The following is a 26,983-nucleotide window of genomic DNA, read 5'->3' on the forward strand; positions in this document are numbered from 1 at the left end:
TCAGTACTTGCAGCCTCTCAGCTCCAAGAACTTTACACATTCCAAAGCAGTGTCTTCAATGGATTTTGATGAACCAGTAAGATTTGCAGCTAAGTAAGGCATAACACCTGATGTCACTTGATTGAAGTAACACACCTGCTTAAACAGAAATAAATGAAACAAAAAAGCCTATTGCAATAGTTAGCCAGTTTTTGCAGAGCCTAAATGAGTATCAAAGTTTTTACAGATGCGAACACAAACACATAGTGCTTCTGAAACTGAAGGCAATAATTAGCAAAAAGAGCAAGCCTTTTTTACAGTATTTTAGTGATTTTAGTGTCCTTACTACTGACAGGTCCTCAGGCATCTGTACGTAGATGTACACAGCAGTGCAACAAGAAACATTATGTGTAACCCCGTAAATATATGTGCTTTATGAAAAAAAGCTATTGCCTGAAAAAAGACTCATCCAAGAAGAGGTGCTGAATGTTTTCAGAAATACGTTTTCTTAAATGAAAAATTATAGCCTTCCCATGGAAAAGAACAAAAGAGGAACATTGTCATTGGTCCAGAGATGGGTTAAGCATTTCATCTGAACTAATTGCTTTGACTTCCTCTATAGTCGGTGAAGAGAGATGGACACCATCAGAGACCAGTGTAATACACACCTTCTAGAAATGTAGTTTAGGATTGAATGAATGACTCTCTGGAGGTGCCTGGCCACCTCCAGTGCTTAGTTTATATTTCACTCCTAACATTCAGATTGGCCAAAGTTGGCCAAGACAGATTCCACTTTGTGGAAGAAAGAAGGTCTTAATAATCACACCGAACTCCGGGGAGACTGACTCTTTTTTTTTGTTATATTGCTGTTCCAGACTGTCAGTTCAAATGAGATTATATGCACATGTAATACTGCAGGAAAGGAGACACTGCTGAGGTCTCCAGAAATACTCACTGTACAGGAGCTGTTGTTGTCGCTGTAGATCTGGAATCCAGCACAAAGGATTTCACTTCTGTAGTTCTCCGAAGAAGGTGGCATAGACGTGAGGGTAACTGACTTTACAGCTACTATGTAGGGTTCACTGCAGGGCAAGAATTAAACACTTCTTCAACAAGATGTTAAAAAAGATGCATATAAATGACTACAGAGTATGCACAGCTACACCACAGATGTCATTTTCATATGAAAGCAAACAAGCTCCTGTACGTTTAAAGATACATTTGAGACTCATGCAGGCTTTGTCACGGCCTCCAATCAAGAAGACGTCTGTTGAAAGACACAGAACAAATCACTCACATACAAACTTTTCATAATTTATCCTGCTCTCCCCAATCCATGTTTATAGAATCAGTTCCTAGGAGCAACCCTTACTAAGAGGCTTTACAGTGTGGCCCCAGGAAAGTTAGACGTGATTCAGTTGTTAGATGAGGGGGGAAAAAAGCAGGCCAAGTACAGAGTACTGCCTTTTAGAAGTAATGTTCTGTTAACATGCAGAATTACTGAATATAAGAAAAGAAACTGTGAATAAAGAATGATAAGATACACCAGACAGTCCCATTTACCCATGTTTCATTATCCAAGAACAAAAGGAAATATAATAAAAAAAATCAATGTATGTTCAACTGATCAGGGAACTTTTTAAACCAAATTCAGCAGCAAAATTTACAGATACAATAAATGTGTCACACCGAGGTTTCAAGAATGGCCAAGCACTTCCTTGAATAAGAAATTCTTCAGAACTACATTAAATGGGATGACAAAGTCACTTAAAGCAAACAAACAGACAAACTCCCAGGTACATGCTTCAGCATGCTGACAGGCCTTCTGGGACATGTTTTTTTCCAAATGCCCCATTTGGAATTCTGGCTTATTTTTCCTCATGATAGACCACTCCCAAAGAGTCACTATCCAAGAAGCAATACCAGACAAAGCTACAAATTTGTGATACTTTGAATTTACTTCACTGCACCTTCACGTTGCAAAACAAATATGGTTGTGCAAACTCAGGTATCAACATATTGTATTTTAAATCAGCTACTCGTCTATTCCCTTAAATAATAATAATCTTTGTCACTCAATGAGAGTAAAAGTCAACAGTTATCAAAACTGTGGCTCTGAAGTACTCACAGTTAATGTGCATACTCACCTTGGCTTACAGGGTTGCCTTTGAGACACGAGAAGCACAAAGTCTCTGGGTTTATGGCCAGTCATGGGTGGAGATGTAACATAATATATTTTCTCATCTTCACTCACAGCCTGCAGGACCTCACAAGTTCTGCAAATACATTTAAAACACACATGCAGACCCTGATGTATGCAACAGCATCTCTTACAAAAAACACAGTGCAAACATGTATTCCATCCTAGCGCTCGGCCTATGATTTTCATGTTCAGGCAGCAAGGAAGAGGGAGGAAGATGGAGTGAAAAACTGAGATCTTCCGCAACACCTCATCTGACAGCACCTCTCTGTTTAACTAAAGTGTTAAAAAGTGCTGGAGCAATGTCTTAAAAGCATATCTTTTGCATACTGTCAATTCTTGTTTGGAATGAAACTAGCCTGCAAGCCATAATACTTGCTGAATGACCAAACATTGCTCATCTGGCACACCACAGGAAAGTCAGTCAAGAAACATTTTTAAATTTTTATTCAAAGTTGTGCTCTACCCTGTTCAAGGACACACTTTCACTGTCTTGGAAGTACTGATAACTATCTCTGAGTTTTCACTACAAAAAAAAAAATCATAATTTTCCTACACACTGGCAGTAAATTATTTCTTTAATTTCAGCCTCTACTGCCTCAGCAATAAGCACTGCTAAGCCGGTATTCCATTTTGACCAGTCAATCAGGCTGCATGGTAGTCATAAAAAAGCTGAGATTTTTGGGTGTAGATATGGAAAATCAACATAATATTACTTCAGATTTCATTTGTTACAAGCCATAAATTCAGCAGAGACTGTAATTTTTCAAATATCCCTAAGCTTCCAGTTTAACACTCTGATGAAAATCTTTCAGGATAGAATGACTAACTACAAAAAGCTTCTCCTTTAAGAGAATATTCACCAAATCAAATTAGTATCATATCAATTCAATTGTCTCTAGTCATTATTCTACAACATATAAGGTAAATAGAAAAACCTCAAATACCTTTTACGGCAATTCTGAAACCCATTCCAATTCAGATACACTTTAAAAGATGTTACTTTTCTCAAAAAAATGCATTTTGAAGAACCTAATTTCTTAATTTCTCACTTTGACTGTACAATGAAGCTGAGCATCAGTGTCCCAAACAACAAGACATGAAGGAGTCCACAGGTTTGCCTTACATCTTAGAGAGAGAGCATGCACAATACACCCACCTCAAGTTACATGCAACTTAGTGAAGTAAAACCATTTTAATACATACATGTCTAGGCATGGAATTGTATTCATTTTAGAAAAGGATGACCTCTGTCCCAGCTCTCTCTTTTGACAGTCCAGGGCAACTGTATTTTAAAAGCAGACTAAGGAGAAATTAAATTTTATTTTCAAGATAAGAAACCCAATCCATACTTTAACTAATGAATCTTTAATGTCAACTTCTTACAGCAATTTCTTCTTAATTAAGTAGAAAAGTGTCATTATCTCGAAAAATATTTGTATCAGAAAAGGTTAGTTGTCAGTGGCTTCAAACAGTCTTAAAGAAAGGTACGTTCTTACAAGAAGTGTTTGTCCCATTGTTGGCGCAAGGTGAAGTCAGACAAAAGGGAGAAAGCTAGATGTGACGGTATCTTCACTTGCATTTCAACTTTGAATGACAACATATCACCCTCCTCATGAGTCCATATATGGACAACATATTAAAAACAATGAATTATGATTAACAATTTTTTGGTTAATGGAGCATTTATGCAACAACACTGATTTTTTTACGTTTTCTTATTTTGATGTTTTGGAACAGGAAAAAAACCACAACATAATCCAGCAACCATCTTGCTCGAGTAAAGTGTGGCATAAAACAAAAGGCCCAAGAGCTTTAGAAACCAGCTACAGGATGCACCGATCAATATTGCTCTAAGCCACAGAAATCATGTTGTATTAGGAGTTCTCTATAATTGAAATCACAAAGTAGGAGGTGCAGCTTTTGAACCACTCTCTGCTAAGTGAACACTGGTAGGGCTAGGTTATTACTATAGGCCTACAAGTGTTGTGGCTCAATGTCAAAGAGTTCACAGTGACACTTTCTACCTTCAAAACCTGTCAATCAACTTGGGGTCATTCTAATTCCAGGGGAAAGGGAACAAATCCTCTGCATACTGTCCTGGGTCCAGCTGGGATAGGGTTAATTCTTCACAGAAGCTGGGAGTTGGGCATAGCCAGATATTCGATACCATGCTGACGTCATGCCCGGGATATAAGGGGAAGCTAGCCGGGAGAGGGCTCTCTTTTGTGAAGCTCGTGGTGGTGAGGATTTCATTGTATCAGTCTTTCCATTGTACTCTATATCTTGTCTTATTGTTATATTCTTCTTTCTTTTGCTTTCCTCGTGTGGTATTATTAAAAATCTGTCGTTATCTCAACTCAGGAGGTTCCACTTTTCTTATTCGTCCCCATCTTACCGGGAGGGGAGTGGGGGGGGGAGGCGGTGTTGCGACCACGTGGTGGTGGTGGTCCTGACACCAAGACACATACAAAGAAGCATATGCTGCTTTGCAAAACCTACCTACTAGAATATTTCATCCCAAAATACAGTTCAGTCTAATGTCTTCGACAATCTCCTTTCCGATAGTAGTGCCTTCAGGCAGAGGACTGAGCAGCCGCTATTACCAGATTCCTATTATTTATTCTTTCAGCCTCTCCCCAAGAAACGATTTCATGGACACTGAAGAGATCTGTTTGACTGGAGATGCTGCCATGTGTGTCCACCAGAGAAGGCTGAGCAGCTGTTCTGTGACTACGCTGATGTATACCCTCAGTACAAGGATCAAGACCTGGTGCCGGAAAGGAGAGAATGGACTGGTATGATATGCGTGTGCTGGCCTGCAGTGCTTAAAGAAAGATGATGCAATGCTCTGAGCTGGATACAGTTTCTCAAGGGATATCCCCTTGTACTCATGTTTGCAAAAGTGACAAAAGTGAGTGTGGAACAGTGACAAGTGAACTAAACTAACTGTCCTGGGTTAAGCTGAGACAGAGTTAACTTTCTTCATAATAGCTAGCAAGAGGCTGTGTTTTGGATTTGTGCTCAGAAGAAAGCTGATAAAAAGTGACGTTTACGCGGCTGACAAGGTCTTTCAGCTTCTCTGGCTGTCCACAAACAGGAGAAGCTGGGAGGGAGCACAGCCCCAGTTACTAGCCTAGGATTTGAGCTTAGGTTTGGGATTGAGACCCAGAGTGGCCAATAATCTATTCCATAACATACACGTCATGCCCAGTATATAGGTGAGGACCCTCCGGAAGATCATCCCTTTTTGTTCCAGGTCCGCTCTTGCTTCAGATCATCTCGCTTCAGGTGGTCCCTCTCCCAAGGCCTTCTCTCCTGTCCCAATCAGCTCTCGGTCTGGGACACTCGGACTGTTATCTCCCTTCGTGCGTGCGGTTTCGGGACTCTTCCTGCTCCAGGATCGTTAGCCAGGAACAGGCTGAGCCTTGGTTATCGGATGGGGGGGGAGTATCACTGTGTATCTCTCATTCATGTATTTGTATATACTATTATTTTCAATATTATTGTAGTTTAGTTATTAAATTGTTCTTATCTCAACCCAGGAGTCCTTTTTTCCCTTTACCCCTTTAATTCTCTCCCCTGTCCTCGGGTTGGGGCAGTGGGACGGGGAGACTGAGTGAACAAGTGCGTGTGGGTTGGCCCCCAGCCAAGGCCAAACCCATCACCCTAACATTTGCCAAGACAGTTAAGTTTCATTACCTGGAGCTGGCAGAAAGCCTTCCTTGGAGCTGCATCTACACCAGCATTGAAGGACTTGAGCACAAATCTAAATTTGACTGGAGGAGTTGTATAGGTAAAGTTCAAGATAGGTTTCACTCTCGCTTTACTGAAGAGCAAATCTAATCCACCTAGTGTGTTAATTTAGAGGTAAGCATACAGTCAAATATGGCAACAAGTGTACCCTCTGCCTACAGCTGACATCCACACTTTGTCAGCAGTCTATCTTGTGCCTGTGAGTAGATGCTAAATCAGAAAGAAGACTTACTAATGGAATAAACGGTACACAACAATTGAAGCAGACTACAATCGTAAGCATGGTTTGTTATCACTGTTCACAGCATACATCCTTCCAGAAAAAAAATGGCAGTGTGCTACTCTGGATCCCTGACACTTCTTTACAAGATATCTAATGATTGACAACACCAGATCATGCAGAAATGTCCAGAACAATGGGAACTGATGGCTACTCTCCACTCGCTGACAGCATCAGTGTGATTTGCATCCTACATCCTGCCTGACATTTTGCTGGATTTAAGATACCTACTTCAATTAGATGAAAGAACAGCTAGAAAAAGCTACTCAAAATTTTCAACCAGGTAAGGCCTAAGTGGCTTGTGGGCAGACCCTACTATCAGATTATTTTAAGATAGCCAAAAAGGGGAGAAAGTTCCCAACTCCACACCATGCTCTTTTAAAATGTCATCCACAATGTGCATGGGTTTTGTGTTTTTTCTGTAAGAAGTAATTTCTTCACAACATTTGGTGCTGGTTCTATTACAGTTTTCAAGCATTTAGGGTTAAGAAAGAAACTGTGATTGTGGCAGTCCCAGTGGACGCAGAAAGGAAGTTTCACGTGGATAATAATATAGTCTCAGCAAAGGCTTGAAAACAATGCTCAGTGTTTCGGCCCGATTGTTCAAACTTGCATTTTCCAGGATGAGTGTTGTCTGTCATTTATTTGGCACAACAGTGTTTACTGAAAGTTATTAACCACTGGAACAACCTACCTGAGGAACTGGCAGATTTCCCATCACTGGAATTCCTGATGATTTATATATGCTCTTACTCAAGTAGCTTATTGACTAGATGCAAGAATCAGTAAGTGAAGTTTCACAGCCTGGGACATGCAAGAGGTCAACTAAGAGATGGTAACAGTCTTTTCTTGCCCCAAAACGTCTCTGAATCTACATGATCTTAAAGTAATCTGCCAATCACTAACCATATTTTGGAAATCAAACCTTAACAGATATATCTTGATAGTTTGGAAAACATGCACTGCAACTAGGTTAAAACTGAGTTTTCCCAGCTAAATTATCTTGCTACTGGTTTTCTTAACAACATCTTCCTATATTAAAAATGGCTTACACAAGAGTCCTTACTGATTTTGAGCTTGTAACACTGATTGATGAACACAGAGGTGCTTTGCTTTCAGGCTTTTGTAATTTTTTAATAGAAAAAGGGCAGTCAGAAAAGTATCTGAAAGGAAAAACATGCATAGAAAGAGTCAAGTGGTCTTCTGAGAAGACAGAGACTGAAAAATATGGTATGTAAGTTACTGCCACCTGCCAACTGGCAGTGTCTACTGGAAACTATCACAAGATAATGCCTGCTACTTAGAAACATCTCCCATGCTGCAAAGCTGGTAAAGACAGTGTATTACAGATTGACACACACATTTTGTTTATCACAGTGACAGTAGAAGCCACACAGGTCACCAACAGCACGTCCTAAACAAAAATATCCACATTTGGTGCTTTGCTGGAATAAGTTTGACAAAACCACAGAAGCACATCGGTTGTGGCAAAGAAAATGCCTCGCACAAATAAGAAATGTGTTTGTGTGTGTTTTTACACTCTCCTGTGTGTTGCCCAACAAGCACAACTGATCTGTTGCCGGCAAGCCTGCCCTGTTGGGCCCAAGTCCTATGTTCACCAGCCATTCAGACCATCTTAGAAGAACTCCATGGTAGTTCCAGGTTGCACAGCACTCTGGACAATCAGAGGTTGCTTTTCCAAACTCTGGGAGTTTTGGTTTTCAGCCCCAGTCTCAGTAAAAGCAAACACTGCCAAGCGAATGTATTTATTTACAAATGTAAAAGGTTGCTTTTCTCCGCCCACCTCTTCTGGTGAAACATAACTAAAGTAGTCATGCAGCTATTCCACAATTATGCACTTACATCATCCAGCGTACTGGTTATTTCCCATCCTGGTTTTGCTGCTAGGTGTGTCAGTGCAGCTATATTGCTGTAACTCACATATGCCTGAAACATAAGATACATTTCTGAAAATGAGGGGGTAAAGGAACACTTCACTGAACACTCCAGAAAGGAGATGTTCTATCATTACCCCTCAACTGCAAACAAATGTGTATTTTCCCATAAGTGTTTTCCTTCCACAAAACACAGTCCAGTAGTTTCTGAATTAAATACTTTCAATAGCTAGATTATGTGCTCCCATGGCTGTTGGCAAAACAACCCTAATTAAACAACGACAAAATACTGCTTTCGGCTTCTCCAAGTATAAAGCAGTGCAAAAAAACTGTGACCACTAGAGAGACAATACAGATAACCTCTCAGACCACTAAATTAATGGTTTTGTCCATCTTCCTCCTTAGTAATTAATATCTACTAGAAAATTAACCTCTTCATAGGTATCAAGCGGTGGTCTGTCTTGGCAATCGCTTTACACAGTGGGGTCAGAGCAGAGAAAGTGCAAATGTATCCACGATTTATGCTTGACTACAGTGGATTGAGTTCTCATTTAACCACTCTATAAAGGGAATACAGACTTAGAGTCTTTAATGACAGATTTTAATATTAAATAAATCGTACGTAAGTAATTTTTATCATTGTGTTCATATTTATTGTTTTTGCAGAAAAGAAATACTGCTTCAAACAGTGGACATGCCGCTGTTAACACCAAATCACTTCCTGCATTATAATTCTCAATTATTTATTTTTTTCATGTAATGGAAAAGACCTAGTAAAATTTCTGGGAGCCATTGAGATCTTAAATGTAATGAAAATATAACCACAAAAATTCAACACTGAAACAACATTTAGGGCGTCTAGAAATCCACCTAAGTTCAGGTTCATCACAATTAATTTCATGGCACATTCTGTGGCCAAGCATGTCCAAGCCAGAAACATGTACCACTTGATGCAGAGCACCTAGGAATGAACACAAGCTTTCACCTCTCTTTCACATAGAAACAAAGTTTGCACTGTTTCACTGTTCATATGTCTGTTAGTATTGCCATGTCTCTCCCAGCACTTTTAGCTTTTACTAAAAGGTCTCCTCACAGCAATTTTTGAGAAAGTCAGTGGCTGGATAAAGGAAAAAAAAAAACAACCCAAACTCTTCCGCTGCAGGAAAATTCAGCTTTTTAAAAGCCAGGGACACTGGGATATAAAAATGCAAGAGATGTTACAGCTCAGCTGCTTAAGGGAACTTTTGTTAAAAGATCCTATCTTAAAGACATTTTTTATGTTTTTTATGAAACTTAAATCAATAGTGATGGTATATACTCTTTTTTCAGAAGAAAAAAACCCATTCATCTTTTCACACACTTATCCATTCTTCCACGACTATCTTAAGTACAGAAGGTCCACTTTGGAAACTGATACAGCCTGCACAACTGTTTCACACACCCAAAAAGTGTACAAATGCACCATTTCATGCAAGTAGACAATAGTACACAATCTACAGATTACCTGGTTGCTTGTCTCCCAGGGATCAGAAGGTTTGTCTTCTTTAGCAGATAGCATGCACTTTCTAAAACAAAATTCAGAAGAAAAATAATAGCATTAATTGTTTCTTTACACTTTCTTCTATATATGCTAGAAACAATCACTTTTATCTGCTTAAGTGTCTTCTAAATACAGAAGATATTTTTATCAATTTTCCATTGCAAGACAGACTTACAATAACTCCTTTTCCTTGCCAAGAAAGATGGGAAAACAAAATAACCTAGCGAGCAAAGTATTTCTGAGATGAGTAGCCCCTAATAATTTCAATTCAACTCAAGCAAAATTATTTGGAGTGTTAAAAGATATAAGTTAGATTTTGACTACTTAACAAATGATCACTTTCCTAGAGGTTACATTAAAAAACTAAGTTTTAAAAATCAAGTTCTCCTTGTAACCCAACCATACCTGGCTAGTCGAATTCTCCTTCGGGCAAGAGCTCCATGGTATCGCCTCATATCATCCTTTATAAAAAGTAAACCAGACACTAACACATCTGATTATTTTACCCTCTAAAAAAGAAAACTAAAAACTATTTGTTAGAGATGGACAAACGCCAAAGATATATTACAAATAAATAAAGAATTGTATTCTGTACAGTGGACTTTCCCTAAATTAACCTGAGACAGTGATTCACTTTTGACTTGACCATATTTCCTTAAGTTTGCAAAAACAATCCAGTAAAAAAGTTGTATCACAGTAGCATACTCCTAGCACTTTTCGGTGCTAAACCGGTGGCAGCTGGGCAGTGCACCACACACATTCTTTTCTTTCTAAATGTGCCACCCACCAAATAAACGATTAATCCAATTCATCATCATCTGATGTTCAAAGCATGAAGGAAGCATGGAAGAATTCCTCTTTTAGAGCATATGGATCTGGGACACAGAGCAAGCACTGTACAAACAAATGTGATCTGCTTTTCAAGGCAGCAGGTCTTTCCCTTCCCTTATTACTATTCTGGGGGGGGTGGATTTTTTTATTTTTTTTAAGCACAGAAGTGACCCAAGAGCGTACACCACACCAAACTGTATCAAAGGTCAACAGGATTTGTTATGTTGAAGAATATGCCACTTTGGAAAAAGCTTCATTTTCCCTGCCTTTAAGAGCTGACATGTAGCTTCTGGAATAAGAATAATTTCCAGATTAGTGCATCTCAGCCTTCTTTACATCAAGGACTACACAACAGTTTTTGAAGACATTTCTTGCCTGTTTTGTAGAGCACTGCCATAACAGCTGTCACTTTCAGTCAAATGACCACTGAAAGTTTAAAATACTTTGAGCACACACTAATTTTCCGAGATTTGTTTGCTTGATTCTGAAGGAATGGGTGTACATGTTCCTGTCTTGATGCTTAGTTTGTGGTTGCCCCTTTAGGCAGGTCTTTAAGGGAAGCACTCTTCTTCTGACAGAAACTAAGCTGCTATGGCTTTTTTTTTAAGAGGAAGAGTCAGTGTTTCCTCTTGGAACAGTCTGTAATGGGCAGCAGTGAACCTCATCACCTCACCAAATATGTAGGACACCTTGATTTATTTGTCCAGTTGCCATCCTATAAAATGTAAATTCACTGATGTTAAATAATAATTTAATTTCTGTCTATGCTGGCTCTCTAAAAATCACATAATTGGAGCAGTAAGGTTAATGACAGGTGACATCGCAGCAAATAATTCAACAATAGTATTCAAACTCCTCTGAGTGCTTCATGAACCACTTTCAGGGAAACACATGCTGAAATCTCCACGTCAAAGGAACTGGAAAGCCCACCCATATAATTAGGTTTGATTCCTACAGACTTCTTTATTAACTCTTTGTCATCTTCATTAATGGTTTATAAAACCAATTTTATTCACTGGACACTTAAGAGTTTCAGTCAGTTTTCTGCTGTCTGGGCAGCCTGTAGTCAGTGAAGATCACACAAGACAGATACAGAGAGATGCAAAAATATGCAAAAAGAAGATTCTTTTTCCTTGTCCATCAACTAACTCAGAATTTCTCATGATGACTACCTTCCACTACGCCTCTCAGTTTTGGATGAATGAATTTACCAATGACAAATCTCTCCCTCAAAGGCAAACGTTTCATTTAGAGGTTTTCTCTTTGGCAAACATTTCATTTAGAGGTTTTCTCTTTGGTAAGAAGATGCATTCAGTGCACAGCCCTGTTTAGTCTTTGCTTTCACAGCAAGGTTATAGCGGCTGGCTGCGTGACATGCAGTGTGCTGGGTTGGACCACATAATCTCATGTATACATTCAGCCTAGTCCTGAGAATGAAGGCTGACCTTTGTAGTAGGTTTGATTCTGGGGAAGGTGAGCAGCTCTCCTTTGTCATTTACAGCATTAAAAATTAGAAACGCGCTGTTAATATGTCGTGCTTGGTCCTTGATCCATTCTTCACAGTTATAAGCCTCAACACGGACACCAACCTCCACACTGAAATAAAAGTTTAAATTAATTATTGAACCACCACAAGTGATGCAGAAGCAGCCTGAGTCACACTAAAAGGGCTCCTGTACACTTTCCTGTGTGCAGGAAGCCTGATTCAAATACCTTCTGTAGTATACAAAATAAATTGCTCAGTCTGGACAGACACATTTCAGAAATAAAATTAAAGGTGGCAGAAGATAAATAACATTGATAAAAAGAGTGAAAACTGAGGTAAGCAGAAAAACATGACCACCAGAAAGCATAGTGTGAGAACAGACAGCAAAAGTGAACAGGATGATATTGATTTGACGTTCAGCAGAAGCATAGTATGAAGGTAATTCATGCCCTGCCGGCATTCTGCAGGGATCAAATACACTTACAGAGAAAAAAGCCATAGAACAGCAATGTCAGGGTAACACTTGTCCTGTGCACAAAATTTGGAGGAGGAATTACTCTAGCTTTTGCCTTCTTGTGCTTTGCTCTGCTACACCTCTTGCAACTTCTGAACATCTCCTGTCACTGGAAAAGGGCTCCACTTAAGTTGTGCCACCCCCCTGGCATAACCAGAGAGAGGGTCCATTAACCCAAAGTGCCAGTCCTGTAGATGAGGCAACAGCCTAGCAGAGAGGTGCTATCCCTTTGCCAAAGGTCAGAGAGTAATTTTCTGCGAGGCAAACACAACAATAGCCCTAAAACTACAGAGTAGACAGCACATGCATAGGAGAGAGAAGGAGAGAGAAAGAGAGAGCAGGCAGGATCTGTGCATGACTGGTCAACAGCCACACCACTAAATTCCATGAGCAGGCGTTCAGTGTGCCAAAAATCTATATTTCACCCTTACAGTGGCCATATAGACAACTGAAGATAACATCGCAGCACAGGCTGTAGCCATTTATTGCAAACTGCAACTGGCAAAGACTCACCCCTGCATACACCCAGACCAACACTGAGAAGAAATAAAGAAGAGAAATGAACTTTTGCCAGTAACCAGCAATAAATAGAACCCACATCTGTCAACAGATGCCAAGACAGGAAGATCTTAGCAGCATGCCGGAGCTTTATGAAGAATCAAAGCTATGAGGCCAACTCATCCCTTGAAAATCCCTGAATTTCAGAGTGATATTTATGGTCTGAGGTTGCAGGATTGGTATTTGGTTACAAATTATCTTCAAATTGAGAGTGAAAGTCAGAGAACAATTTTTTTAAACTTTCACTGAGGAAACTTGGAAAAAAGTCACATATAGACAGATCAATATATAGGTATAGATCTATCCCTCAAACCTCCAGTTGAGAAATAGTTCATTCAACAACGCAAATCCTACTGATAACTGAGACCTGAAACACACAGTTAGGCTGGTGCTGAAGAAGTCAAGGAAGATGAAGACAAGCAGATGAGGATCCTTACCTATTCTGAAATGTATTGTTCACAACTGCATTGAGGACAAGGCGGTCACCCACAACAGATGGTCCCCAGAATTTAAACATATTGACTGATTTCAAGATGGGATATGAACGGCAAAGGCGGCTGAAAAAGAAAGCAAGAGAGACAGAGCAGAACATACAGTCATGTTAAAGAACCTCCTTTGTTAGTTTTGAAGTGGGCAGTGATTAGAGCAACAAGGCTTGCATAACCTACAAGGTAACTATATTACACCAATTTATTCCATAACGCACTGAAATACAGTTAACATGTTCAGCTACAAGAGCACATAATTCAAGCTTCAACCGTAATAGTACCACTTATGTCATGCTGTTTCATTTTCAACACTCTTTACAAACACTGACTAATTAATTCTCACGGCTTGATATTACCTTCTTATGGAGCCAGACCATGAACCTCTTACCTACAGAGTAACCACTTACTTCAGAGTTTCATTAACTTGTATAGGACTGTATGTGGAGTAGGATATTGCTCAGTATGTAAAAATCCCAGATCATAAAGCCTTTAAACAATTAAAAGAAACCTGAGCAGAAAGGTTGTGACCCAGAAACAGCATTTAAGCACAGCTAAGTCAACCCATCTATTATTTTTAATATTGGTATTTTTTTGCTTGTTTGGCAGGTTTTCTGCTAGTGTTATATGAAATAAAAATAAAAGACTACTTGTGTAACTGCCAAATGCACAGGGTTGTTTTTTATTTTCATTTGGTGTAGTTTACTAAATTATGTGCAGTTAGCTACTGGTGCTGAGCTGGGAAACTCAGCTCTGCACATACATAGGGACAGCAAGATGTTGAACTGATTGCTCACCAATTCAGAAACACAGAACTGTTGGCTAAATTTCAAAACCTGAGGGCACAATAGTGTGTTACAAACACACAAGTCTTGGTAATTTTGTTCCCTTTGTCCTTCCAATTGCATAGTGTATCCACTTATGTGTCTTTTCTTATCTCAGACCTGATTCTGTACTGTGCTTAATTACATGCAGTCAGGTTCAACTGCATTGTCCTACTGGATCTCTCTGAATTGCTTGTGAAACAGCCCGTAGACACTCCAGTAAAATTTTGCTGGCCTAGTACAGAATATTGTCTGTGCCAGCTGAGTACCCCTTCTATAAGCACACCAGCAAAGCTGCTCTTTGGACTGGTACAGTGGACAAACTGATACACACCTGATCAAACCCAGCTACATGGCTAAAGGAAAAGTTTTGCAATACTGTGTCATCTACATAAGGGAATTCCAACAACCCACCACTTCTCTGACCCTCGCAGACATTTCAGAACAAATCTGCAATAAAGATACAGCTAAAGGCTTTGTGAAATTGGGATCTAGTTTGCAAGAAGCTTTCCGGAGTAGCCAAAAATTAGGTTTCTTCAGCAGTTCTAAATGAAGCCAAAGCCCCACTCATTACTGCGATCTCTGTGCACCACATGAATAGGGAACAATATACAATAATGCCACTTATTTTTAGACTTTGAAAAAACACACTCTGTCCTCATGCATGTGTGCAGGACTCCTCAGTAAGAATCCCATATGCATATCTGAGAATAGATTTTTCATTGTGCAGGTTTTAAACGTGAAAATACAAATTTGTAGCATTTCCAGCTTTTAACTCAACTGCACTCTGCAAACTAACAGTATTGTTAAATGCACACAATTATCTGTAGCTAATTAATTGACAGCTACATCTTTTTAATAGACTAATACATTGAAATGACTTTGTAATTTCATTAAGAACAATTTGCTCTTCAGATTTAAAATATTAAATGGTGATATTATTTGCAATGTTCACTGTAAAGATGCAAACACAGTATTATTCAAAATAAGAGAGCAACAAAACAGAAATTTGGCCCAAATGTTCCATTTTTCCTGCCCTGAATGCTGTTACTGCAAGAGTAAGAAATAAGAAGGTACAGATCCAGTTCAAACTCATATTACTAATATTCAAATGGCTATATTGTTGTCTGCAATATTTTAACTTACTGTCCAGCCAAAAAAGTGGTGGTGGGGGGGAGAGGGGAGAAGGAAGGGCGAGTAACATTTAAACTGCCCTTAGAAACTTGTCAAGGGTTAGCCCTCCTTCTCCATTCCTCCATCAGAGTTTGTGCCCATAGCAACTCTTAACTGGCATCTCCAATGGCCAGGTCTAATTGTGAGTGGCCTCACAAAAGGCTTGTACCAAGACTAGCTATTTCTCAAGCATAAATGACAAAATCTCTGTTTTTAACATGCCTTTGTCATCAGATTATTCCTGAAATTATCAACATGACAAATCATGTTTGCCATTCATTATTTCAAGGAAAATTTTTTCAGTAATTGGTTTGCTGGTGTTTTCCTTCTCTTTTTAAACCTAAATTTGACTCTCACACAAGGTAAAATTTATCAAATGAAAACAGGTAAATATTTTGGGTCATATCAGGGCAAAAATCTGAAACAATCCCTTTGACGCCAATGAAATAACACACTGGGGTAAGGTCAATGCATTCTAATGTTACTAAAGCAATCTGTTTATCCAGCCACTACAGAAAATCTGTTGTTATCAGTACAACTACTGGCTACAAATCAAAACTACATGAATAATGAATGGAGAAGTCATTTAATTATTAAAGTTAAAAAGTGAAAACATATCTAACATCATAGCAGTGAATTAGGTCACTTGGTATGCAAGGAGAATTCAAACTGAAACTCAAGAGTTGCTTACAAAGAAGCTTTGTATAGAGTCCAAGAAGGAGGGAGAAGAACAACAGTTTGATTCAGGGGAAGAGGAATTAAATATGTCTAGGCCATACTGACAAGCAATACTAGGCAGTGTCACAAAAATACTTCACACTTCTCACCTAAAGATGTCAGAGCCCTTTAAACTGCTAAAAATATTAAAACCCATAAGATATGAGACTCAGAGAGACTGAAGTGTCAAGTGAGTTGCTGAAGATTATGCATCCATTCCATGCGCACCCTAACAAAACAGAACCTGTTTCTTTTGATTCTTCTTCTCTGACTTATTCTTTCTTCTGGCATAAGAATTTAGAAGGTTGATCGTTTTTGTGTATCATTTGATACAGGGTCAGTATCGGTTTTATCCTGACTTAATAACTAGCTTTGCTTTTAAAACACTGCACCAATCACAAGCAGTCCAGGTTTCCATGCCTATTTCCATTGCTGACTTTCTGCAGAGAGTTGCAGGATAACATAGCCTCTTTTGCCTTAGGGTCTTCATATGTAACTGAAGAAGTATAATACTGGACTTCTAACAGAGGTGTGGCATGCTGTGGGAGATGTACCACGTGAATAGTTCAAAAGTCTACTGCAACGTGAGGAGGAAAAGTCACAAAGGTTTGTCTGTATTTTTCATAAAATACATCTCAGTGAAACCGTTAATATTAAAATCACATCCATTTAGAACCATGTGTGGAGACTGATGTAGAAAAGTACCTTGCTGAAATACTTGCCACTGTCTCCATCCAAGCCATGATCTGGCCACCAAAAGTATTTCCATGATGGTTTGCATGAGGTGGCTGGACAAGCTCAATACTCTGTACATGAGTAAGGTCAGTTGAAACTGCACCTTCCTCTTCAAAAGTATCTGAAATACAGCAGCAATGTATTAATTAATTACTTCAGCTAGTAACTCTGGTAGCCAAGAAGAAAATATCCCCAGTTACGAAAGTGTGCAATTTCCTTCAGACACAATTACAAGAAGAAAAAAAGAAAGACACAGAAGACCTCTGATCTTTGCAAGGGAAGCAAGAGGCTAAAGATTTGCTCTATTCTTCTAAGGGACGTAAGAGGTGGGGGATGGTGCTCCCTGCAGTCTATCACAGCACAGTGATCCCTGCCAGGCCTCACTATATCCTTCAAAGAAGCTGTGTCAGAAGCAGTTACTGTGAAAGCTGGCTAGCTGTGAATGCAGGCAGCCAACAGTCTCAGCATGTCCTTGTGATTATTCATGGTTGCTATGCATGACCTCTAACAGATGTTGTCAGAGAAGTTTATCACTTATTCAAATGCATTGCATAGACTTTGACCACCAGGTATGACGGGTACCTGTCCAAATACATCTAAGTAAGGTTAGAGTATGACATGGTTATTTCATAACCTGTTAGATATCTTGTGATTACCAGAGATAACACAGAACACACAAAAGAGAGAAATATGGATCTCAATCAGTAAGCACCTTCCATATCTGAGCATTTCCAATTCCACTTTCAAATGCTTAGCCATACATCCTCACTCTAATCTTTGTTTTTTTCAATTATATTTTGCAAGAACAGATTTAGGCATGAGATGATGTCAGTCATTTTAAAACTGCATATGTGTGCTAGAAGTTATTTGACCTGAATTGTACTTTTGACTTTTGCCATAATTAACCAACTTGATGATTACATAAATGTGTGGACACATTTGACTAACTTGCTCTTCGGACCTACTTAAATTGTTGCATAAGATCTACTCAGAAGACAAACTTCACTTCCTGGATTTTGCTACCTGTCAGCCTTTATACACAATATTTTCTTCTCTCTTTTTCCTATTTTGCTTGTTCTGTCTCCTTAAAGAGTTGAATTACTGCTAACAAGGACAAGATCCTTTGAGGAAGTTTCCAGGCAAGGCAGCAGAAACCAAAAAAATCAACCTCAGATTTGTCTTTCATGGTATTAAACCATCTCCTATGAGACAGTTACAACAAAGACAAATAACTTGTTTGATTGTAGCAAACAAGTCTGTTCAGTTCTACATAGTCTTGTTAAATTGTTAAAGCTAGAATTGATATTTACAACAGGTTTGTTCTTTCCTCAGTAAAACCACATAATGTCTGTTGTTTATACACGGAGTTATGGCTCAGATTTTCCAAGTACCAACATATTTCTTAGCTGTTGTGAACAATTTATTTTGCAGGAGAACCCAGCAATTTTTGAGCACAACTGTCTTTCAGAACAGAGATTACTATCAGAAATAAAGACAAACCTGTGTCTTGGCTCAATTTTTCTAATTTGGTCATAAGGACTTTTTTTTTTTTTTTAATCTGTTTTGACCTCCATGTAATTAAGTTTCTCCAGCTTGTTGCGAATGATCTCATGGTATAAACATAGCTGTTAATGCTTTCTTGCAAAGACACAAACATAAGCCTGAGTGAATTTTATCCTTCTATCTACATTCCAACTAATGTCATAAGACTTTATTACCGTGTCGCGAAGTTCTGTGTGAACTGTTAAGCCTTACACATACAACCTACATGAAGATCCGCTTTTCACATCTATTTAATGCATGCTTGGCCTTCAGTTCTGTATTTTTAAATCTGGCATTTCTGAAAGTCCAGGAAACACCAGTCTATTAGAGTAACTGTTGTACACACTCTTGCAAATCTGGCACACGTTTTTCTACATGATACCACAACCTCAAGGAGCTCAACTCTCATGTTTTGTCTGCTTTTTCCTTCCTTACAGCTGCCCATAAGTCATTTGTTCCATCTTCTATGCTGACCACAGTAATCACCTTCCTTATTACTCTCCTGCATTAGGTTCTGAAAGACTTGTTCATAGCCCAGTCGGATTCTTCTTCTCTCAGTAGCCAGGGTGTGCTCCAGGTAGTCTTCTGCAGACAGAAGCTTTACAGGTTCTAATTCAATCTATGCAAATGAAAAAAAAAAAGTTCTGAATGCCATAATCATACCAAAGTGCACTTTGAACTTAAAATGGCATCAGCATTTTCTTCAACCTTTTGCTGTCAACTGCCCAAGATGACAAGTTCTATTAATACAAACAAGAGCAGAGTTAAAGTTCAAGAGATTTTTGCATTATCCTTTCAGAATGTTAAAGTCAATGACAAAGTGCTTTTAGCTTTTAAATACAAACATCCATGAGATCACATACAGTTTAAGACAGCTCTCATCTAAAGAAAAAGAAAAAAAAACAAAAAGAAAAGAAAAAATGAAAAATAATAAAAAATAAAAAAGATCTTAATATGAAGGCTCGAGTATTTAATTTTTGTATGAGAAGAATAATCCAGTCGCATTGATCTGTGATGTAGTGTATGGGAAAGCGTACCCCAAAGCCCACTCCCACTCACTACACAAATAACGTGCTCCCTCTTTCACAATTCACTCCATACTCACACAGCCTATTCCATCTATCTGAGGACCTATTTTCAAAGTGGTTTTCTGAGATGGAGGAGAAATACAAGAAACCCCAGCACTTGATGCAGCTTCAGGCTCTATGTATTTATGCCCAAAATGCTACTCGTGCCCAGAAACACCCTCTTCTCTTGCCAAGATGAGAGCTTCTTCTCCCTTAACTGCAAATTCCCAAGTATTCCCATCTCAATGACAAACTGAACCCAAAGCTGTACTGGCTTAAGAAAATTACTACATTTAGATAAATACTGCAGAGGTGCCACTGAACAGTGACTTGTGTGATTTGTCTGCAAATTCTAGCCTCAGAAACATTAAAATATTGCACAAGCACTGCACCATAGACATACTCAACATTTTGTGTCCTGCAGGGGTGCTGCTAGCGTTTCTCAGTCTTTGAGTCTTCACTCAAGCCCCCTTGCAGTTTCCTTGCCTCCCTTCTGGCCCTTTTCAAATGCTTCTTAGCTTTTTCCAGATTGCCCATCTAAAACATTAAGATGGTGAGTGCATACTGTTGTTCTCTGCATAACTTTATCAACAATTGTTCAGGAAAGTGGATTTGAAAAAAATGTTCTTTAATTTCTCCAAGACTTTAGTTTGTGATGGAGTTTGAACTGAACTCTCAAACTCCCTCTGGGTCATTCCTGTCTTAAGCCTAATCTTAGTTAATCATCACCAATTTAATCCTGAATTAACCTCCCTGGAAATCTGGGCAAAAGGTAAATGGGTTGATGCCAAGGATATGATATCAAACCAATAATAAACAATCCTTACTTTATAATGTTACAGTGCTTTCAGGTTAACCTATTTAACCACTAACCTTTCACAGACAAGCTGGGCTTTAGTTTTGGTAAAACTGTTCCGATCTGTTTCTTCTGCAAACTGTAATATTGCAGAAGGCAAAGCACAAATGAATGGATATATCAATTGCTCGTGGGATGACTGCACTCTGCCAATCTGCAGCGGACATTAAAAAAAGTAGATGCACTGTCATAACACATTCAACGAGACAGGAAAGTCAGATATATGACTCTAGTCACCCATGCTCAAAAAAGTAGAATAATACATACAAAGGGAGTTCATTAAGAGGACCTGAGGAATATTTGGACTCTCTCATATGAAAACTTTAAAAGAATTGTGCCTGTTTGGCATAGCAATGTGAAGGCCAAACAGTAAGTACTGTGACTGGTTCCTAAATACCTCTGGGGACCCAACCACTGGGGAGAAGAAACAACATTGGCATGAAAACCAATTAACATAAATGGCAAAGAATTAACTTAGATTGGAAGCTAGCTTAAAAATAATGTCTTCTATCTGAATAGTGATGTCTGAATAACCTCCTCAAAATGGAGAGTGGAAGATAAAGAAACTCCAGTCCCAACACCCTTGCAGGTTTCAAGATGTATATGGAACCATTGCTGAAAAGGAGACAAGTCACGCAGACTCATAGGGATCTCTGTTCTTGTGCTTGCCTCTGTCAGTATTGCAGCCCTTACAAAGACACCACTTCTATTACTAGCAAATGTGCAAGACAAAGAGGAAACAATAAAAAAACCTAGCACCTTTAGAGCAGAGATGTGCAAAAAAAAAAAAAAATCTCCATATAGTCTGCACTTCATGCTGTTTTCCTATTACTGATCAGAATAAACAGGTATGAACATTTTCCTGTGTTTCACAACCAGAAAAGCTTGGTTATTTCACAGCAACTCAGTCCCAGCAACTTCAAACATAGAAGAAAACAGAAAGAATACCTTTCCAGCACCAACTGGTTTGGCTACATACGTTGCATATGCCACACTCACAATTTTTTCAACACTAGTCAAAACATCCTGTACCGTAACCTTGATGCCAACCTACAAGGAAGCAAGTAGTAGAGGAAGGAGACAAAAAAAGTTATTTACATCACTGTTATCTGAGATGAGACAAAATGGTGCAGTGGTTATCAAATTAATCACATCCAGTATCTTAAACCTAGAAGAAAAAAGGTAACAAACCTGCTCTGCTATGACTGATACATCTCTGAACACATAACAACATCACAATATTTGCTGAGCTCTGAAACCCTATTTAGTACAACAGGTATGTATGTATCTTTAGCATCACTTGTAGGGTAAAACAAAAAACAGGAAAGACACTTAGGCTTAGTTTTATAGGTATCTCTTTCCATTTACTTGTGCACCATTTGGAGCCCCCATCTGAATCCTTCTAAGATCTGTATGAGCAAAAAAGCCTGTAGAAACATACAAACCACAATGAAGCACTTGAGGGTGAAACACCGTATTTGATCCTGTGAGACAGGCCTGACATGCATCAAAGCTTCTGATTTTTTTTCTTATTTTCAGAACCTTTTGGAATAATCTGCGAGATGCATCACTGGCATTAATATTAATGACCATTGGGCTTGGGCACAATGCAGAGAAAAGCACCCTTAAGGTTAAGTTCTGATTTCAAGTACTTGATTAGGCAATGCATTGCATCCTTGTTACAATATGAAGAGTAAGAATATAGGGTATATAACAGGTATACCTGAGATAAATATTTTTGTATCTGAAGTTTCACAGATACTTAGAACTCCACCTATTCAGTGGATCCTAGCTCTGATCCAAACACTGCTGAGAGGTCAATAGCTTTGGACTGGACCAGTACCACCTGTCCCATCCTGTTCATTACACCTGCCAAAAATTTTAAGTCTTCAGGGTCCAGTTTCTATTCTGACATGGATTATTTTATAGGAAACATGCAATTATAATAGCCATTATGAAACAGTTTCATTAGGCAGTGTTATTGTTCAGATATCTGCACAAAGCTTCTCCTGAAACAAGACTGGAGCCACGCTGCATTCCTCTACTCCTCCCACCTCTCTTCTCTATTCTTCAAACATCATTAGGAATAACAGTGATGATCTCTTACCTCCATGCTGGTTTTGAATGCTCTGTTCACCTTTGTTTTGATGGTAATAATCTGCCCAACCCTGTTAAGAAGAATAATATGGTATCTAATCACGCAGCTTAAGGGTTTGAAGGTGCCTCTCTAGGTATTCCTAACAGTAGAGAAGAAAATCTCATTAATCAGTCTGTGTCTTCCATACTGTACTGAAAATGCACTGAAAAAGATTTACCACTGTTATTCATCAGTCAGACTTCATTCAGGCTCAGTAGTGATTTTGGTCACTCAGAAAACTGCATAATCTTAATACTAGCCTTCCTTCTCCTTGCTGATGACTGTACAATGTCAGGAGTGCTCCAGGCCCCAGGTCGTCCAAGAAATTTTGGCCTGAATTCGGCTTTTGTTCAGAGGCACACCTTGCTGTAAGTTACACCAAATCACTCTATATCTAGCTGCAAAACCACACAAAATATACTCCGTGTGCATTCTCCAGCATACATGTATATGCACATGAGGAAATAATCCCAGGACAAAAAAGTGCCCTTTGACATCTTTGAAAGATGCAGAAAAAAGTTTACTTTCCAAGTTTTGGCCAAAAACATGGCTGCAGCATTTCCCTTCTTCCTAACAGCATACCTCTGAAGAACTATTCCTTCCCATTTACCTACACAGAACACCTACACAGTATTGTATCTTTTTACCTACATAGAATCAAATTTAAGTGAGAAAATACTTTAACTTTCCTTCTGAAATTTCTAAAGTACCTGCTACGTGCTGGTAACAAGAGTGACCTTTGTTTTCAAACTCCTAATATCCTCACACAAGGCAATGCTGAAAGGGTGGAAGGAAGGCAGTTTCTCCTAAAGATGTCTTACTGAGGAGAGGAGTAAAAGTACATTGATATGCATGGTAAGTCAGAACCATAGCCAAAGTAACTGGGCATCAGGCCACTGACTTCAGGGTATTTAGACTGACTTAGGACTGCCAAAGAGCAGGCAAAGCGCAGCTAGCTACATCCAAGATTGCAAAATGTAACTCAGACCACTTCAGCACCTAAGAAATAGGTGTTCACAGACAAGGATTTAGCACAGTTATGACACCAGTTTATAAAAAAAAATTCTTTATAATTTCTTCCTGATTTAATTAATCGGGTTTTGACATTTAAAAGTAAGGCTTCTCTTAAATTGCTTCTCTCAGTGCTAGAACATCAAATGAATTGCTACCAAACACTAGAATGGGGAGTAGGAAATCTGCTCCTTTGCAGTACCAGACAGAAGCAACCAGTTGCACAGGAACTCTCTCTTTCTTGTTCACACTGAAGAACTCAAGTGGTACTCTTTGAGTAGAAAGGGGGGAAGAATGGCTAAAGGAAAGAATTAAGACCATCTGCAGATAGACAGCCCTCATTACCTTTTGGAAAACATATTCAGAAGGAGTTTTTCCATCATTCATTGCAAAGAAAAAGCACAATCACAACACAGTAGTTCTAAACTGCACAGCTAAGGGAAACACCAGCTCATTTACAAAAGGAGAGTGTGTTCAGAACAATAAAACAGTATGTTCAAGCTTGGAAAATAAGTTAATGTTACGGTCTCATAAAAAGGCTTTAGAAGGCTTAGAGACAGAACTCAGTAAAGTACCCTGAAACATCCCTGAAGACTCTGTATCTGTCACAAAACTCCCAAGAGACTTACAGTAACACAGCAGCAGAGGCAATGACAAGTACAAGGTGAAAAAAGACAGAATATATTAATTAGATAAACTCTATGATTGGACACAACACATACTGATAATGACTGTGAGGCTTTCCTTAAAAGAGGGAGAGTTCAGAATCTCTACAGATGCTTGCGGAGGACATCACGGTCCCCATCAAGAACATCATGATGCCAGATTGTCCATGAGGTCCCAGTGGGAACTGCAGAGGTCTGCCTCAGGCTTACTGGCACTATTCTTCTACACAAAGACTGTTTATTTCACCTTTGTCAGTGACACCTGCCCTGTGACCGCTCTTTCTCTGTGTGAGAACATTGCATAAGAGAGGTTGAGAGAGGTTAGTCTGCGTCTGTCCACCTTTGAGGAAACTGCAGGGTGGGAACAACAGGACAAAGCTGAACATGATCTCACTCAGTCTGAGATGCCAGTCTCTCAATTAGGTGGGTTTGGACTTCACAGACATTATATTTTGTGTCTGACTGACGTCTCCCCTGTGCTCCAAGCAGTCTATGCAGCTGGACTCGCATTTCATTCTAGTGTAGCCCTCTGTAGTCCATAGCCATATCATAAAATAAAGATGTCAGAACTGAGATGGTCAGACCATATGATAGGGAAATCTCTTGTCATATACTTTTGGAAGCTGTTTCAAAATGAAATGCTTTACCTTATATCACATATTCTGACTTTGGACAAACTGATCTATCTGAGCCAAGAGAGCTGATCAGCTTGGGCATTTAAATAGATAGGCAAGGGTAGAAGTCACAAAACACCACGTTTATAATTGGGAGAAAGCTTTTGAAATAGATCAGATTGAGCTAAATGTGATTCACATGTAGAGAGCACTAACAAAATTTAAATACATGTAATTTAAAATCAGATGTTCTTACTACCACTGAACTGCTGCATATTAAAAGACAAGGAAGAGGCATTTATTTGTTATCATGGCATAAAACTGAGTTTTGCAATATAGAGCTTTTTTGAAATCTCTGTTTCCATGTCAACTGAAAAGAAGCATCCACAGAAGAGTTAATCCTTACAGAACATTTGGTAACCTGAGCTAGGTAAATGAAACCTTACAGCAAGTAACTTAAAAAATAACTTTTTAATTTACTAGAGTGAGATCCAAGAGCTCTCTTATTTATGCAAGATGTTTGTATAATGACCAAGATCTGTCAAAATTTAGGAAATTACACAGTAAGCTACAAACATGATGTTAGGGATGACCTGAGGCTGAAAAATAACTACTGAAACCACTTCACTGCTACCATGCTTGTACCCCAAATTCTTGTTAAAATGAAATATTGGCACCACAAGTGGAAGAACTAGAGACATAGTCAGAAACAAATCTGTAAAGAAAGAGAAAAGTGCTCTGAGGCTACTGAAGTCTGAAATATTATGCCTGAAAGAAAAATACCACCCTGACTTCATTTGTAGGACTGTTTGATTACAGTTTTCACAGACAGGATTTTTTCCCTAAGGACAAAAGTGAAGCCACAGAACAATTACAGGCAGGACAAACATGTTAAAACTAATTTTGTAAAACAGACCAAGAAATTATCTGGAGTTCTAGATTCAGTATGACCATGCTCACTTCTTTGTTACTCAGTCTACTTCTCATCCTAATGGCCAGTACTCTCAAAATCTGCTGTTCGTAAGTGTGAGCAAATGCTTATTTTACACTTGTGTACTGCAAACAGTTTTAAATTGAAATCAGCTGTACATCTGGCAGCCAGTGTTGCTTGGTTCAGTCAGGACAACTGCATGTGGATTGGTCTGTGTAACCAGGTCCATTCCATCTAAGCGTTCCTTAATTTCAGATTGCAATGTGTGTAAAAACAAACAGAAACTATGAATTAATGGCTTTAAGTTTCTGTAAAGACACGGCTTAGGAATAAACATGCCATTTCCTCTCACAGTGCCTTTTAACCCTTGGAAAGATATGGAAAAACTGTTAAAACAAAAAACAAGTCCTGTATTATTTCATAGACTCACTCAAAATCCCTGATCATAAATGTACTTACCTGAACACATTTTTTTAAAAAGAGCTGAAAGAAAGATATGAAAGAAATAAAACAAAGAGCACTTGCAACAATTAAAAAAATAGTACAATAACTGTTATAGGTATTTATTCCTTACTTAAGAGAGATACATAATGGTCTGCAGCACTCACTTTAACTACAGCCAAAGATCTCTGGGCCATCAGTTTCTCACCTGGCATCTAGGTCACCAAGTCAGAGAAACTACAGTTTATTTTTGACCTGTGAAATTGATCTGTTTTCTAGGTGGGTCAGGCTACCACAGAGAGAAAAGAGCAATTTTGAGACTTAACCCTGTGACTCTACGGAGTTCACTGGCCTGCTATCTGAGATTTTATAATGCCTTAGTTTATCTCTGCCAAATAAGAATCTCTAGAATTAAAAGCTGGTTTTGTACCTGGCAGCCTCTTCAAACTGTATGTCATCCATAGACGCTGTCACGCAAGACACACCAGCATGTTTCTCAGCTTCAAAAGAGATACATGGACACACAATTACCACACTGCATTTGCAGCAAGCTATTCACCTATACGCTTGTGCGTGAGGGACAGATATAAAAAATAGCAGACCCCAGTTCTTCTTTTGATGGCCCTAATCCAAGCCTGCAGTGGACCCCTTAGAAAAAAAGAAGCCAAAAAAGATTAAATTTAATATTTACCATGAAATAAGGGTAACATCAGGAGATGAGACTAGATGATGACAATGATCCTACC

General features: G+C 38.8%; 1 protein-coding gene across 1 annotated transcript; it reads right to left on the reverse strand.

The window, feature by feature from the left end:
- Positions 1-26,699, reverse strand: ACOT12 (acyl-CoA thioesterase 12). Its single transcript, XM_010079232.1, has 14 exons — positions 26,668-26,699; positions 22,546-22,606; positions 21,387-21,488; positions 19,002-19,134; positions 16,944-17,094; positions 13,477-13,596; positions 11,927-12,077; positions 10,056-10,111; positions 9,615-9,675; positions 8,075-8,162; positions 3,679-3,808; positions 2,127-2,255; positions 935-1,061; positions 1-135 (listed from the first exon to the last, which is right to left on the reverse strand). Exons 1-14 carry the CDS (start codon positions 26,697-26,699, stop codon positions 1-3), a joined length of 1,476 nt encoding a protein of 491 aa, XP_010077534.1.
- Between the last annotated feature and the right edge of the window lie 284 nt (positions 26,700-26,983).

Source organism: Pterocles gutturalis, unplaced genomic scaffold (genome assembly GCF_000699245.1).
Source record: "Pterocles gutturalis isolate BGI_N339 unplaced genomic scaffold, ASM69924v1 scaffold44998, whole genome shotgun sequence".
NCBI lineage: Eukaryota > Metazoa > Chordata > Aves > Pterocliformes > Pteroclidae > Pterocles > Pterocles gutturalis.

Bases quoted from the DNA above. Each gene is read 5' to 3' on its own strand.
- ACOT12 (XM_010079232.1), bottom strand. From the start codon at position 26,699: ATGGATGACATACAGTTTGAAGAGGCTGCCAG. The intron at 13,597-16,943 runs GTACTTTTCTAC...TTTCTTTTTCAG, and splicing joins GTGGCAAGTATTTCAGCAAG to CCGCCTTTGCCGTTCATATC. The intron at 9,676-10,055 runs GTATGGTTGGGT...ATTTTGTTTTAG, and splicing joins AGGAGAATTCGACTAGCCAG to AAAGTGCATGCTATCTGCTA.